The following is a 17,374-nucleotide window of genomic DNA, read 5'->3' on the forward strand; positions in this document are numbered from 1 at the left end:
CATAGATTTAAACAGGATCATGCAAATAACAATCTCCCGCGGCCATTATCGGGCAATATTCTGGCACCACCACGCGTTGTCACCACGTTGTGTACAGCACGTAACGGCCGCCGTGGGAAGTTTGTTTTTTAAAGGATTATTAATGTGGACTGAATAATAAAGTGAAAAATAGAAAACAAAGTCTTGAAAAACTGGTTTATCAAATCTGCTATGACACATTTTCAGTACCGGCTTCTGTGCAAAACTCAAAGAAAACAAAAAATAGTTCACATTTTCTCTTTGCTCATCTGTACGTCTCACCCACCTGCCATGATGTGGGCTGCTCAGCATTAGTCAACAGTCTCCCCAGTTTATCATACAGGTTACTCAGCAGCTCTGCTCCCAGCATCTCGTACACGTACATGAGTGTGTCGGAGATATCCACCCTGAAGGACAGACATGCACACGCAGATATTTTAGGAGCATAGAAACCTTGGAACATTATCTGCTCATCTATTTGCCAGACAGGTTTTGCCCTCTCAGCTGTCCAGCGAGAGTCTATTAGAGCAAAAACACACTCATATGCTGACCAATCAGGGAGTCATTTCTCAAACACTTAGACTGTCACTGAAACACTCAACAGTGTGCAGCATGTACAAAACACAGAGACAAGGTCAGGCTTACAAATATGCACATACACACCTGTAGATCCTGAATTGCTCTTTCTCGTCTGAGGACCAGGATTCGTACTCCTGGTCAGAGGGGAACTGGGCTTTGTGGAGCAGAACATCCACCAGCTGGAAATATACCGGCCTGTAGACCTGCAGATACACCGCCTGCTTATCCGACTCAAATGACATTATTTCATCCTGAGGATGGAGTAAGGAGAGAAAAAAAAAAAACATTTAACAAAATTATTTATGCACTTTACAGCCCAAAAACATCGGTTACGACTCACACAGGATATTAAAGGGCGGGTCCATCTGCGTTCTTTTCCGGGGTTTTCAAATGGAAATGACCTCTCAGGTTAAGATGATTATGAATAATGTGAACGCTAGCACTAGCTGAGTCAACGTTAGCTCTGCTAAGTTTGGAAATAACTGAAAGGGTTGGTTTGGATTTTTTGAAGTGGGTTTGTATCCAGGCTACACTCCCATGTTCTGCAAGTTAAAATGACAGCTTTTGTGAATGGAGTCTGGTTGCTTTGAAGAGAGCTACATAGCGGCTTCAGTTCCCCATCGGAAAGGGCTGTCTCACGTCGAGGTAAAACGACTGTGGACGGGTGCAGCAGTAAAAACTATTTTAGCCAATATCAGTTTAAGTGTACGCTATATTTAGAATATTTTCACTGCTTTACCCTTTCTGACGGTGAACTGAAGCCGATATCTATGCTGTCTTCAAAGCCACCAGACTCCATTGACAAAAGCAGCTATTTTACCTGGCAGAGCATGGGGGTTGCTGGTCGACCGCTGCCTTGATTGGTTGGTTAGTTTGTGTTATTGTGTGACTTTCAGAAGCTTCCATGCCGGTACTCCTGTGCGCCGACCGCCATCTAAGTTACTGTATGTAATACTCTGACTATAATGATGTATATATACTGTGTGTAGCAGCGTCATCATGCAGAAACATCAGGTCATGCGAGACAATGTTTTTAGAAGGGCTTAGGATTTTGTCGCTAAAATATACAAACTTCGACCAAAATGTGAATGCTTGGATATGAATACATAAGGAACACACTATACATTGTCTGCCTGCTCAATCTGATATGGTAAAAGAGAAAAGGCAAATGTTTTCAGACAAGCTGTCATATTTTATTATTTTAAAACTGTAGACAAAGACAAGTGAGACCCCAGTGAGTAGCTCATTAACTTAATTAATTAAATCAGGATGTGCACCGAGAGATGCTTTTATACAGTCTATCTAGAGATGACTGTTTGAAGCCTATTGAGCTTTGCCAGACTAATAATGTGTAAAGCTTATATTATGGATGGGTTTTAAGTGCAGAGTAAGGAGGGAAAAGTGGGGAAATCATTTATTTGTGAAACTACCACAACATCACTTCAACGTTACGGGACAGGATCAGATTTGAACATTCCTTACTTGTAGTGTATACCAGAAGGTGAGTGTGAGCGAGCTGGTGGTCTCATTGACCGGGTAGTGGCCGGGGATGCCCGTACAAAACATGATCATGTTGACTAAAGCCAGGAAGCTCTGCCAGTGATCCACCTGCTCCAACAGAGTCCTAGAGAGAGAGAGAGAGAGAGAGAGAGAGAGAGAGAGAGAGTGAGAGGTGAGTGGAGGGGAGAGAAAGAGGAAAGGTGTCATTTGGCAGCTAACCCTACCCCCTTCACAGCAGTTGGTATACTATAAAAGGTAAACCAGCAACTTTCTCTCTCTGTGTCATTCAATCAGTAGACATAGCAACACATCATCGCACATTAATGTTAAGAAACCTGTCTCTTCTATAGTAGGGGGATATTTTGTTGAGATTAGTTTAAAAACTGGACAATATTTGTATTTTGTTATTGGATTGGCTAAAACATATTTTATTAGGGCTGGGTTTAAAAAAAAAAAGATTTTCCGATTCAAATTGATCTTCATTTGAATGATCCGATATATTCATAAAATCAAGAGATCAATCTTTTAACATATGCTTTTTCCCGTGGATGCGTGAAGCTTTAACCCCGTTAGTCTCTTGTGGCCAGCCTTTCATTGGTGCTTCGCGGAACGAGATCTGGCCACGTGAGAGACTGGCGAACCTCAGTTGAATCAAAGCATGCCTGAAGCTGCTCCACTGAAGGCACCGCCGAGACTAAAGGCAGATGTCTGGTTGCATTTCGGATTTAAAAACTATGAAGACAGAGAAGAGCTGGACAACAGCAAAGCCGTATGTAGGATGTGCAAAATTGAGGTGAAATATTGTGGAAATACCACAAATCTCTGAACATTAATGATAACATTAAGAAAACATTACTATTTTCAATAATGCACCTGGTTAGAGGGTTCCTTGTACAATTTACAGCATTATTTCTGTGAGAATCTCTTTCATATCTAAGCAAAACTGGTATTGTAACTGAAATATCCCTAATTGAATCAAAATCAGTGGCGATACCCAGCCCTACATTACATACAGTATGTGCTGCTTTCAATATCATTGAATTACAGATACAAATAGGTATTAAAATACCATTTCAAGATTGAATAATTATTGAGTCGTGTTTGGAAATAATCTATCTATATATAACTATCTTTACAATTACTACGTTAACATGCACACTAATATTCCACTATTATTCTGGATCATGTAAACAGCATATTCTGTTAGGATATTCTAAATTTGGCCTTATTCCGAAAGTGGAGCATTTTCCGATTAACACGTGGGGATATCTTTCTTGTATACTTGCTTATTTATTATTTCTTGTTTTGTTTTTTTACTGATGCCTCTTGTTGTTTGCACTGTCCCCCTTTGCTGCTGTAATCCTGCAAATGTCCCTGCTGTGGGACTGATACAGGATTATTATTATTAGGCATTATACATGCCGATATTATTCAGGTTTTAAGAGCATTCTTTGGACATGTATACAGCGCATTCAGAATATGTGCCTAAATTTGGTTTTTTTTACTGCAGTTTGTGTCACACGGCCTCTTGCCTGTTTACGTCTAGCTCTGTGTGTTTTACACAAACCAACTAGCCGACTGCAGTTTGCAGAGATGGATGCCAAAAAGAAAAGCTCACATTTGTGGGAATATTTTTTGGGCTTCTTGGCCTTTCTTTGACAGGACAATGGATAGACTGGAAAGGGGGAGAGAGAGGGGATGACATGCAGCAAAGGGCCACATGTCGGATACAAACCCGGGCCGCTGCGGTAAGGACTCAACTTTTGGTATCTGGGCGCTTTACCAGGCAAGCTACTGGGGCGCCCAAACACACCTACTTTTAAACATTATAAAGGCTGTGTTTGAACGGTCCAACAAGTTCTCCACCAGTTACGGTAATCAGAGTACACACCGCTGCATGTAAACGTGAATATCAGTCGAATATTCCTTTTCATTAGCCATGTAAACAGCTTAGTAGGAATATTGTCTTTTTTGGAATAAGGGCAAAAAACTGAATATTTTGTGCTTGTAAACGTAGTCACTGTTACAGGCCTACCAAAAAAAAAAAAGACACACACAGACCTGGAGTGGTTTTCTCCCAGTGTAACGGCGATACGGCAGATACCGTGGCAGGTCTCCATGTCTCCATTCTGAACAGCCTCTCTGAGCTGCTCCTGGAGGGCCAGCACTTGAGGAACCAGCTTCAGCAAAGTGTTCACATATCTACAACAACCCATGGACACACAAACACAGACAAAGAAACACCAGAATTGACAGTTAGGAGTCTAGTTCATTTAAAGGAAATGGATTAAAAACATCGCACACAGCGCTGTACAAGAGAGAAGAACAGCCAGCACAGCCGGGGAGCCTACGCTGGTGAATATAAAAACTGACTCACACACCGCTCACAGCTAGGTTGATGTATATATTGCTCCTTCTCAAGACAAGTGTTTATTTCAAATCAAATCTCAGTCCAACCTCTGATCCAGCACACCCACCCTAAAAAACCCACACATCTACCAGAGAACCAGAAAGTCTATTCAAAGCTCCAGCTCAGATCTGCTGTCAGTTATTATTCTGTCTTCTTCCTGCTGTCTCAGCCATCTATAATTCCCTCACTCCGGCACACACACACACGCACACGCACACGCACACGCACACGCACACGCACACGCTTGGATCTGCTCATGTGACAACATCACACAACATCCTCCTGTCATCCTTAATGACAGCAAGTGAAGGGGTGACATTTGGAGATGAAGGACGTGCGCGTATGTGCGCCTGAATGTCACCGAGGAGATTATGTGCATGTGTGAATGCTATAAATGTAAACCATATTACGTGTGTGTCGGTCCCAGAGGGGGTTTTGTGGTATGCAGGCGGTGCTTCATCTTTCATGAAAACGTCAATAAGGAGGACGTGGGTTCATGTCAATGAATATTCATCAATGACACAGAAAGGTTGTGTGACTTTAGAAAAGACATAAAAAACAAATCAACCTGGAAGAAAAACAGAGTGTCTCTGAGGATCTTATCTAGAGCTTTCACATTTTTGCTTAATAAATAACCTGAACAATTATTAAATTAACAAATCTGTTGTTATTAATTTTCTGTCCATCGAATAATCAATTAATCGAATAATCATTTTAGCATTAGTGTAATCCATTATAGAACAGTGCAAGCCAAACAAAATAGTGGCTAGTAAAAATTAAATTAAGGGTGCTTCAATCGATCGGCCACATTGTTAGCGGCCGATATTCGTTCTAAATAGTTTGATCGTTGGTCTCTATAAAGGGCGATCAGAAGAGCTGATCAGATGTCGAAAAACACAGACAAACAATTTCTCTACGCGCAGCTAAAATGGCCAAAGTTGAGAGTTGTATCTCTAAGACCCTGATCACACAGAGCGTGTTTTAGCAGCCTGGGGCGGCTTTTTGAAATTGTTTTCAATGAGATTGAAGCCCTTTGCACGCTGCTTTTGCGTTGCTGAGCGCCTCACGTTTTTACGCTCTATGCACCTTGCGTTTTTACAGGAGCGCTTCTGAACGCCTTGAGTTGAAGAAAATTCAACCCAGAGCGGAAAAGCGCTCAACGTCATTAGCATTTTTTTGTCACTGTGGTGACTTTTGCTGGATACCTGGAGCTTTATGACTTTAACAACCGTAGTTAAAATGATATAAACAGAAAAAAACATGAGGCAAATCAGTGCGGTACCTGACATTTTGGGTAAGTTGTTTTCGTTAATTTACAGTGTACTATTAATTATTAGTGTTAAGCTAACGTTAGCAGTCATTCGGTGGTTGCCTAGCAACAATATATATACAAAAAAAAAGACGCAGAATACCGAAAAAAAACAAAAAACACTGTCTGTTTGGGCAACAAAAAGCAGTGCTTTGCAATGTTGGGAAGAATAGTTGAATAAATTAAAAATGCTATAGGATAAATAAAAGGCTTCAATCAGATCTTGTGATCTTGAACGGTGACCAAAAATCCTGATTGGAGCACCCTTAAGAAAAATTATGCTGATGTGCATCCTCTACTCTGCAGTTTAAATGCATTTCACACCACGGTCCTAGGAAGCATTTATTATTCTAATTTCCCTCAGGATTCCTGATAAGCCGAGGATCCGGCTCTGTGGTCCTGCGTTATGAAGCCGAGTCCCCGACTCAGCAGCCCACACTGACTCAGCCTTCTCTGGAGAAAGCTCCACCCTGTTGAAATGTGATGTGTATGAATCTGGCCTCCATTTACTACCTGTGTGTGCGTGCGTGTGCGTGTGCGTGTGTGTATATCGGCCTACATCCTCTGTGTTTGGGTGCCTGAGTAACTCTGTGAGAGCAGCAATGGGACCGACTGTAATTTACTCTGAGGGAGTGACTGTGTGTACGTGTGAGTGGCAGACCGCACTCAGAAGATCATTCATTTTTAACAAGGTGCTTTGCAAATGCAGGTCATGCACTCTTAGCTTAGGAAAAGAGGGCTTGGTGTGTATGTGATACGATTAAAAGGGCAGAATGGATTTGTTTATATGCGTTTTCCCCCCATTTGCCTTATAAGCGAAGAGCTTCTGGAGGTTTCTCTGAGAGCGTCTGCTGCAGTCTCCTCTCCTCTAACTCATAGCTGCCTCGGTCCTCTCCTCTTCTGCTCTCTGCCCTGCTGTTGTACACTTTCCGCCTCCATCCTGACTCCTCCTTTATTCTCTCCCTCTCCACCACCACCAACCCCCCCACCTCTGATCCCCTCTGCAATTACCGCAACACTCCGAGACAGGGGAAATGGGTTGCCTGGCAACAGGATGCAGCTGGACCAATAGCATCCCCCCAAATGAGTTGACTGTAATGTGTTTAAACAGAAGGGAGAGAACAAGAGACAGGGAGGAGGGCTTGGTAGTGATGGTGAGAGAACAGAAAAGGGGAAAGGGAGAGCACAAAGAAAAGATAAAATAGATAGAATAAATAAAGATAGCAGAATCTACAGATGGAAAAAATGACTTCCTAGAGAGGATGGAGGTTTTCTAATAGATTTGTTTCTTTTCCTCCTCTCTCATAGTTAAATATAAACCCATAAATCACACAATGCTCTGACAAGGCCAAATGTGTCTCAAGAGATGCTACTAATGAGAGAGTCGGACGACTTTTGGGAGGACCTGACAAAACACACACCGGCAAACACAAAGTGACACAAAACAAGAGAAAGAAAATTAAAAAAATCCCCCTCTCTCACTAACATGCTCTGATTACATATAGAACGAGCAACACTTGCCGCTGGTTCTACCTGTAACTCCACTGACATTAATGGTCTTCCCACCATCTGCTCTGCAAAATGTGTGTGTGTTTAAACTGTCTCGTCAGCAGCAACTTCCTCTTGTCTGAGCAGTAGAGCAGAGGTGTACGGAGGATGAAGTCTTTTATACTCGCACACTTTCACACCTTCCCCTGCTAGCACCCTTTCTTCTCTTTGCATCGTCCCGTCTCCAACGCCCTCTCTCTCTCTCTCTCTCTCTCTCTCTAGGGGAGGGGTAATGGGTGCCTACCATGTCTGAATCAACCAGGGCATGATGACATCTCTCCCCAGCTCTGTTACCATAGCAACGCCAGCCAACCGAGAAATGCCGCTCTCCTCCCCCTGGCTGTCAACTTGCCCTGTATCAATCCCTCCCTCCTTTCCCTCCATCCCTCCCAGTGCCCTCCCAGTGCCCACCCTGTCTGTTTCCTGCCCTTGGCTAATGCATCTTTCTTTTTTCTCCTCCTCTGCTCTCCCTCTCTTTTCCCCTTCCCCCGTCTACCTCCATTCTGCTCCAGTGTAATTTCTCCAAGCTTTCAGGCCAAACGGTAGTGTCATTATTTCTTTTTTCTGCCTTTTGAGTGCACACCATCACACATTTGTACACACCTTTGGGAGTCGGGCTGTGAGATGGCGTTGACTATTGCCTCCACCGCCGTGTCGAACAGCTCTGGGTCAGGCAGGGCACTGAAGCAGTCGTGCACCAGGCCTTCGCTCTCGCTGAGGGGCACATCCAGCAGCACCCAGGATGACAGGCAGCGCAGCACGCGAGCTTTCACCGCCCCGGGGCTGTCCGTCCTTTGCAGCAGTTGCTGCAGTAAGGGACACACTGACCCCCACTCCCGGCCCAGGGCGCCCCGAACCTAGAGGAAGGGTGATAATGAGGGTTAGACTGCTGGTGTATCGCTCATGTGTGATATCCATCCATCCATCCATCTGCAACCGCTTATCCCGTTAGGGTTCGCGGGGGGGGTGTATCATGTGTGATATATATACATACTGTATATATAAGTAGGCTCATTTCAAGCTTTTCTATACGGGTGCCATTAAGATACCTGTTGAGACACCAATATGATGCTTTCTTGATACATTACTTTTTGTAAAAATAAACAATTATTTTCTGGAAAAAAAAAAAAAAAATGTTTTTGTTGTTCATTTAACAAAAAAAGCCAAACTTAAACATCTCAGTTAAAGGCGCAATGTGTAAGATCAGGCCAGACTTTTAGTTTAAAACATTAAAAAATTTACTAATATTATCCACAGAATGTGAAGAGGTTACACTGTTGACGTTACGTCAAACACGTCTATGTATTGTGTTTCAGCAATATCTACTGAAATGAGCATGCTAACCTGCTAGCCCCAGCCCGTCCTGTCTTATAATACCACTTGTACCTTGAGAGGCGATAGTGAGTCATTGTAGTGTCCAATATAGACCAATATGAGTAAAATCGTGATTTAGATCATATATCTGAGAATATCTGATTGAAGAATAGGTAAACAAGACTAAAGGCCTTTGCACACCAAGTCGGTATTTTTCGTCCAAACGTGTCGCATGTTTAAAAATAAATACAACCTCTTGTTGTGTTGTTCACATTTAGGTTTTTTCGCATCCGTCAAAAGCCAAAAGATGGCTGTTTGACCACTCAGAGCCACTTCCATGCAAACATCATCATCCAAAATGGCATCTGATAAACATTCACTTTGTCTCCCGACACAAAGCACTTTACAATAAAGAAATATAAGAAAACAGAGATGCAGGATTTAAAGATAGATTGTCGCAGGTGATTGCAGAACAGCTTGGAATCGGGGATGGTTGCAAAACAAAGGATGTACGAAAGATTAGACAATAATGATTGTGTTCTATGCAGCTAAGCGATAGCTTCTTGCTAATATCATTCATTCATTAGCCCCGTTTTGGACTAGTGCTATCCATTGCACCCATGTAATTAATTCAGTTTTATCTCGTATTGCAAATTCCCAACAAATCTAATAATAAAACGCAGCGGACTCAAGTGTGCAGAGTTTCGGTGCGTAACGTTTCTTATTGGATCACAGATTTTAAAAAACGCATACGAAAAATACTGACTTGGTGTGCAAAGAGCTTAAGAATCTGACAAAGCATTCACTGCCAGCTTTAGGTAGTCAACAATTTTCAATACTCTGTGCTCGAGACACATTTCAGTAAGTTCTCAAAACATATTGCAGTTTAAAACCTTCAGATGAACAAATGAATCCAAAGAGAACCTGTGAATATTGGACAGGTGGCCATCACCACCTGCAGAGGTGGGAGGAGGTGCTACCGGCAGACGTACCTGTCCCTTTCTGTACTGCGGCAGGCGGCTGGTCTGGAACTCCTCGGGCAGGACGGTGAGCAGCTCCAGCAACGCCAGGCAGCGTGCCCGCCCATCCACCCCTCCCCCCTCCTCCTGGAACACCCGCACCATCTCCGCCACCGCGCCAGGCCAGGCCTCAGGCATTGTGTTGAGCGCCAGAGAGGCCAGGGCCACACATAGCCGGGTGAGCACCATCTTGGAGCCGGAGGAGAAGCAGGCAATCTGGGAGAACAGCTGTGTCTTCAGAGACTCGTACTGGTCTGTGGGGATGTCGGACCAGTAGCGAGAGATTTTGGTGTGAAGCGCGCTAGCACCAAAGTACTGGATCTCTGGCACCTGTGAGAGATGATAAGATGGGTCCAAATGACGCAAAATGCTTTTTCAGTGCATGTGTGTCCATGTGTGTGTCTGTGTTTACACTATACCTTATCTGGGCTGAGTAGGACCCAGCAGAACTGCCAGGCCTGAGGCGAGACCTGCGCCTGCATAAGCCATTTCTGGGCCAGATTCTTGTTTTCTATATTGGGATCATAGTACAACTGGTGGAGAGCCTAGAAATAAAGAAGAATGACGAGTGAGAAAAGTCAAAGAATCCATACAATCTGTGGATGGTTTAAACCATGAGGGGGTTGAACAATTTCATACAAACAAAAGTCCACTTGAGAAATGTTTGCAACTACACTACAAACATCCACAATAGTGGGAGTGAGGGATAACAGAGAGAAGAGATACGCAGTCCTCTGAGCTCTTGTTTGATGGAAAGAGCTGGTTACCTTGAGAAAAGAGCATCTTTTCTCACTCGCAAACAGGCAAGCATACAGACACACGAGTAGACAGTTTACCTCGAAAACCTTGACAATGGAGAAAGCAATGACCTGAAAACCGCACTCTCGGAAGTACAGCTCTGAGTAAATTGAGTACTTGAGTGCAGGGAGAGAACAAGAAGAAGCAAGCCAAAGAGAAAGCAGATAAAGGATGAGTATGAGAGAGGGAAATAAAAGAAGGGGAAAGGGGAGCATTAATTAAACAGACACCTCTAATCCTGGCAGTGCCACAAGAGAGGTTTTGTCACTACTCTGCAAAAATGCCTGTTGTTTTTTTTCTTTCTCTCTCTGTCTCACACACACAGGTACATGTTCATTGAAGTAAAACTGCTGGCAGCCAGCACACAGGGCTCAACAATAAGGATTGCCCTTTTGCCCAGGGCAATTAAAATGCCACGTCGGGCTAGTAAATCTAGCAACTCATTTGCCCGGGGGAAAAATAATTAAACATTGTTTTTTCCAGAGCTGATGACGGAAGTAGCCAAGGTGCGAGCCCTCTCGCTTCTTCATTCTCATCTCTGTTAAGACTTCCACATGCACAGTACAGATCGGGCAGTCACGAGATAATGGCAGCTGGTAAAGACAAAGTTTATGAGCTGAAGCCCAAGCGAGCATTTCAATTATCCTGGAAATAGGAGTTTAGTTGCTTAAAGAGGATGTTAGCGGAACTCCAGATTCATTTATTTAAATAAAGATTAAACATGACAATTAACTTTGGTCTTTGTCGTTACTTGATAACCGTGAATAAATAAAAAACATTTGTGTAGTAAAAATTGACCCACTTGCCTGATCGAGCAAGTGAGAAAAAAAAACATCATCATTGAACCCTGTGTATATGCTCATTGAACAAAAACTGCTGGCAGCCACCACTAAGTGTCTGAGGACTAACACAGGGAAAATAAATCCATCCAGCAAGCTTCTGATGCTTGTTTTTACCCCTGAAGCCTGTTCACATAAGTTCCTCCACCAGCAGCTGTTCTCTCCTCTTTCTTCCTTCTCATTTCTCTCAATTCGCCTCCCTCCAGCCTAAACTGTCTATCCAGTTTCAGTCCATCCCTCAGCTCTCTCTCTCTCTCTCTCTCTCTCTCCATCTCAGTCTTCTTCTAAAATTGACATTTCTCCCCATTCCCCTCATCAGAGAAGTTTAGGCTGACAAATAAGGGAGGATGAATAATACTGTGAAGAAACCAGGATGGGTCGCAGAGTAATAAATGATGATGCAACTGCAGCTGTAGAGAGGAACATCGATACAGCGTCAATGCCTTCTGGAAGCAGAGAGTCTCAGGTGGAGTTCTCTCTCCATCTGGCATCCTGCGACGCAATTATCTGTATCCACTTACTGTACCAGACTGGCTGGGTGTTAATGAGCTGATTGTTCGTAGAGGGTCAGGTGGCATTTGTACATATATATATACAGCATGTGTGAGAGGCAGCTATAGGTGCAGGTACAGTACGGTATGTGCAGCAGGTACTCTATGTATGTAGCTTTACATAAACCACAGCTATGTTGAGCTTTTTATGAGAATCTGTGCCATTTCAAAGCAGTTTGAAGAAATAACACTGCACCTATAAAAAAAAGTAGGGCTGTCAATTGATTAAAATAGTTATTCACGATTAATCGCATGATTGTCCATAGTTAATTGTGTCGCACATTTTTTTATATCTGTTCAAGATGTACCTTAAAGGGAGATTTGTCAAGTATATAATACTCTCATCAACATGGGAGTGGGCAAATATGCTTCCTTTATGCAAATGTATGTATATATTTATTATTGGAAATCAATTAACAACACAAATCAATGACAAATATTGTCCAGAAACCCTCACAGGTACTGCATTTAACATGAAAAAATATGCTCAAATCATAACATGGCTAACTGCAGCCCAACAGGCAACAACAGCTGTCAGTGTGTCAGTGTGCTGACTTGACTATGACTTGCCCTAAACTGCATGTGATTATCATTAAGTGGGCATGTCTGTAAAGGGGAGACTCGTGGGTACCCATAGAACCCATTTTCATTCACATATCTTGAGGTCAGAGGTCAAGGGACCCCTTTGAAAATGGTCATGACAAGTTTTTCCTCGCCAAAATTTAGTGTAAGTTTGGAGCGTTATTTAACCTCCTTTGCGACAAGCTAGTATGACATGGTTGGTACCGATGGATTCCTTAGGTTTTTTAGATTCATATGATACCAGTATCTTCCCTCTAGCTTTCAAACCCGCTACAACCTCCGAAAGATCGATTGCGTTAATGTGTTAAAGAAATTAGTGGTGTTAAAACAAACTTGCGTTAATTTTTGCATTAACTTTGACAACCCTAGAAAAGAGACGTTTTTTTCTTTACATTTGAACAGATTTCTATAGACAGAGCTGCATGACAGAACTGATGAAATATGAATGTGTTATTGTGCTGTGATTTGGCATGGATCAATACCAAGCCTTCATTCTAAAAAGCATCAGGATGGTTTTTTTTCTGTTAGTTAGCTCCACTCTACCCTTTCTGTAAACGAAGCTGTGATATCGGAGTTCAAAGCAGCAGCGGATCATTACTGCAGTCCACTGTGTGATCGCAGACATCTCCTTACCAAATCCCAAACAGCGCTGTGTCTGTCTAAGCGTGTCTGTTCCTCGTAGGTTTATTATCAAAGCACAAGACACAAAACAGTCTTTTCTCTGCTTTAATCTTCTCATAAAGAACCGCCGCCCATCTCTTCCTAGAAATCACACCGGACGTGCAGCAGTTATCTCGACTAACTAACAGTAATTGCCCATCACTAATTTGGTTCTTAAAACAAACACAAAACATGCACACCCCTAGAAACAGCAGCGTTTCTTTGCAGCTGAACTGAAGCAACTAATTGTATCTACAGATGGTGGCGACCTGCCTGAACCACCTGGCTTCACCTGAGGATGCCGGGCTCTTGGCAACAATGTCAAAGGTCATTAGCCTCCTCTACAGTTCCTTTCCAACAGGGGGAAGAAGAAGAGGGATGCAAAAAAAACAAAACATGGCTCAGTTAGACAGATTCACCATCTGCTCACACATAACCACAGATCTACTGTAACTGGTATACACTTGTGTGCTCACTACCAAGCCCAGGAGAATAACTATAGTGTAGGCACTACAATATCTATACTATATAGGGATGTCACGGTAAGGAAAATGTGCCGCCAGTTAATACCGATTACACCGGACATTTCATAAAATAAGATGACGCTCAATATATGTAGATCGCTTACTTTGATCTTTAACGTCAGATGGCTGTGTGTCTGGCCTCTCCGGTTCAGCCTTCGCTGCGAGGCTGCACGTTTCTACATGGCGCCGCTGAGCAGTGCAAATCAGCTTTAACCGTTCCGTCCTCCGCACAGCGATTGCCTCATTAACGCTATGGTTTTCTTAAAGCATTGGGTTTAAATCAGAAATATTGGCAAATAAAGTGCTCCAGGGATGATGTATTTTTGTAGGCCAACCAGGAAATTGCAGAAAAGAAGCTCTGTGGCAAACACACGTTTATGATACTTACACGTTTTGTTCAGCAAGATAATCTTCACAAAGGAACACCACAATCGCTAGAAGTAAATAGCTAATGTTAGGCTATAAACAAACTACAACACGGTCGCATGAATGCGAGTAAACATATCGAGGCTGTAACGGCGGACGATTCGGTGTGATGACATTTAGTAGTCTCATTTAGCCACCAGTTAGCAACCGCCTTTTTTTAAAGATACATTAAGGCTTCAAATGTTGGGGTGTTTATTGATGTATTTTATGTCGTAGAACAAAATGTTAAAATCTCTTCAGCTTGTGTTAACCACAGACATTATTTCAGGCATCTAACTAAAAACCCATTCAATAAACCCATTGACTTCCAGACGAGGGAACCGGAAGTGCTAAAATGCTAACTCGTTTCCAGGTTTTAGGACTCATCATGTAGCACTCTATAACTGCTATTGCTTTTCGCTTTGTCAGCAAGTCCTTCGCCATCGTCTGTAAATTCTCGTCCCTTGTGTGTGAAATCTGAGTCCTGCTACTCTGAGCTGAGACTCCATACGGAGCAGACACTTTCACATTTTGGCAGTCGTCTGACCATGTATTGATAACATGGCACTGATACGCAAAAATTATGGTGGGCAAGTAATGTAATCGGCGTATGCCCGAACACCGTGTAACACCGGTAACAGGGACTACAGCAATAAGCCTAATACTAAAAATATAACAAAATATAGCAAATAAATAAGGTAGGAGCCATTATGTATAAAAGATGATTTACGTTATTAAATATATTAGCAAGTGCAAGCAGGTGGCAGCATGATGTTTTTGTAAACATTATAAAAATCTCTCCTTCCATACATGAAGCATAAGTGCACGAGCCTACACACACACATTTTGTTTTTGCACACTGTTTACACACAGCAGGTAATGGCATCTCGCCGCCGTAGGATCAGCATGTTTTCGAGCCATCTGTCCACTAGAGTGTGTACTCAAAGTCATCGTAGTGATGGGAGGGCAGCGTTGTTGCTGTGCTGCAGAAGGCTTCATCACACCACTGACCCATCATGACACCGCGTTATAACTGTGAGAACCAAAGACATGCAGAGGAATGATGATTAATGAGGGAACAAAGAAGAATAGTTTGTGCGAGAGCGTGTGCGGGCGGTTGTTGACAGCACGCTGCCAAGAAAGAAATTAAGAATACCACGTTGCCAATAGTGATAGAATCACATCACATGTACAGCAAACAAACCCGTGCACCAAGTGTCTCAACGTGCAATCCTCAGCTACATGAACGATTTCCACCAGAAGACTCAGAATCAATGGACAGCAGGCTTGGAGACAGTACCATACTGTTTCCAAGCCTGCAAAAATAAAACAAAAATGCTTGCACGAGGATATGTGTGTGTATCATGTAACCTACAAGACATGAGCTCATATATAATTCTGTCAATGTCTGGGTGGTAATAGTCATCGCGATCCCTCTTCTCCCTCTGATATAGCCTCTCCAGCCACCAAAAGACCACTCAATACACCGTGCATCATTTCTCAGCGTCAAATTCCCCCTGCTATGTTCTGTAATACGTTAGCTGGCAGGCTGAATTACCTCCTCTGCTTTTAAATGCCATAACACTATTTAATAAGAAGGCAGCACTTGCTGTCACATACATCTCTTATTCTAACATTACTTGAACACAGAGCACAGTTTATAAAAGGTAGAGTCTGGGCCTGGCTACTTAAATGTGAACATTTTCTGGTTTCTTTATGACAGCAAACTGAATGTCTTTGAGTTGTGGACAAAACAAGACATTTGAGGACGTCATCTTGGGCTTTAGGAAACACTGATTGAAATTTTTCACCATTTTCCGTCCTTTTATAAGCCAAACAATAAATTGATTAATCGAGAAAATAATCGACAATGAAAATAATCATCAGTTGCATAGTTGCCCTAATATTGATTCAATGTTCAAACGTTTTGTTTTTTTCATTTTGCCGATGACTATTATATAGTCCTCTATAAAGTCCTCTATGTAGAACTCTCTTGATAGTGAGTAGGGAGTAATAAATGAATCAATGATTTCAGAAACAACCCAGGTGATTACACAGAAGCCACCCCTGGCAAAGTGCCCTTCAGCAAGGTGCTGACCCAGTACTGTGCTGTGGTCCTTCCTGGTGGTACAGTAGTGGTTTGTCTCGAGGGGGGCGGGGGGGGGACACACGTGCAAAATGACCTAACAGCACACTATTTCACAGCTAAATGTACAGCTCCGAATTTCCTCTAAAATCCACTTGCATGTAATAGTGGAATAGTGATTCTAGACAAGGCTAATTATAGTCAAGCGGAAATGTAAGGCAGAGTATACGTACCCATTCATTATACACACAAAGACACTGACAATGTAGTACTTTGTTTCACAGACCCAAGATTGAACAAAGGGCTTTCTATTGGACACATACAAATACTGGGCCAGGAACCATCATCTCCAGTCCACCAGCATGTATACAACAAGCACACACTCTCCACAATCCCACTGATCCCAGTGGTCTTGTTTTTATTTCACTCTTTTAGCTACTGGTTTTGCTCTCATCATCTAATGGGTAGCGCAATTTGACTCTATTGATGATCACTACGATGTGTCTGCTGGTGGTGTGTATATCTACACTTACGTGCTGTTGTGACTGTGTGGCAGAGAAAGGAATAAAATAATAATAAACGCATTAAGTTTGTGGTCTGACACAGATACTAATATGATGCTTTTAGGTGCACATTAAGAAACCCATCGCCTCCATCTTATTCCAGTGAATGAACAGCATCATGCTGATTCCATTACTAATAAAGTACAAATATGTCAAGCCAAATTATCTAGAATAATAAAAATATGCATCTCACCCAAATAGTCTAAATATACTTTCTAAATATAGCGGAGTCTAAGAAGAACAATATCTCATTAGTTTTGAAATGCAAGTGTGGTGTTATTACAAAAGGGCTCATAGCCTTCAAGGGGAAATGATACCTCAGATGCTGTTTGTCATGTTTTATCAGTTAATGAGATTATTGATGGCGCTGCACCACTCGGAGAAGACTGAATGCTTTAACAGGATCTGAAAATGCACCTTGAACTGTAGGAACACACACAAAAATCTGAATAAAACATCATGACATTTTGTCATGATAATTTAGTGGCTGCTACGTACTGTTTCCCAGTGTCTTAAAAAGAGGAAAAGCAGACCAGTTTAAAGGTCAGAGTTCAGTGTCTAAATTAATAACATCACACAGATGACATTCCTGAACTCTTTTTAATTAAAAATAGTTTATTGAATTATCACTACACTGACATTTAACCACTGCAAACATCTCCTGTTTCA

At 42.4% G+C, this 17,374-nt stretch overlaps 1 protein-coding gene across 3 annotated transcripts in view; it reads right to left on the reverse strand.

Moving 5' to 3' along the window:
- LOC141768038 (importin-13-like) overlaps nt 1-17,374 on the reverse strand; it is a 40,647-nt gene that overhangs the window by 19,588 nt on the left and 3,685 nt on the right. For all 3 annotated transcript variants that reach the window (XR_012593982.1, XM_074635922.1, XM_074635920.1), the window contains exons 3-9: nt 10,117-10,242; nt 9,671-10,027; nt 7,968-8,221; nt 4,159-4,299; nt 2,080-2,221; nt 682-848; nt 305-425 (exon numbers count right to left, since the gene is read on the reverse strand). Coding sequence is in view for 2 of the 3 variants with exons in the window: in XM_074635922.1 (XP_074492023.1) it covers nt 305-425; nt 682-848; nt 2,080-2,221; nt 4,159-4,299; nt 7,968-8,221; nt 9,671-10,027; nt 10,117-10,242 (1,308 nt within the window). In the remaining variant the exon portion in view is untranslated. The remainder of the gene's footprint in view (nt 1-304; nt 426-681; nt 849-2,079; nt 2,222-4,158; nt 4,300-7,967; nt 8,222-9,670; nt 10,028-10,116; nt 10,243-17,374) is intronic.

The sequence above is a fragment of the Sebastes fasciatus genome, chromosome 5 (genome assembly GCF_043250625.1).
Source record: "Sebastes fasciatus isolate fSebFas1 chromosome 5, fSebFas1.pri, whole genome shotgun sequence".
In the NCBI taxonomy this organism is placed as follows: Eukaryota; Metazoa; Chordata; class Actinopteri; order Perciformes; family Sebastidae; genus Sebastes; species Sebastes fasciatus.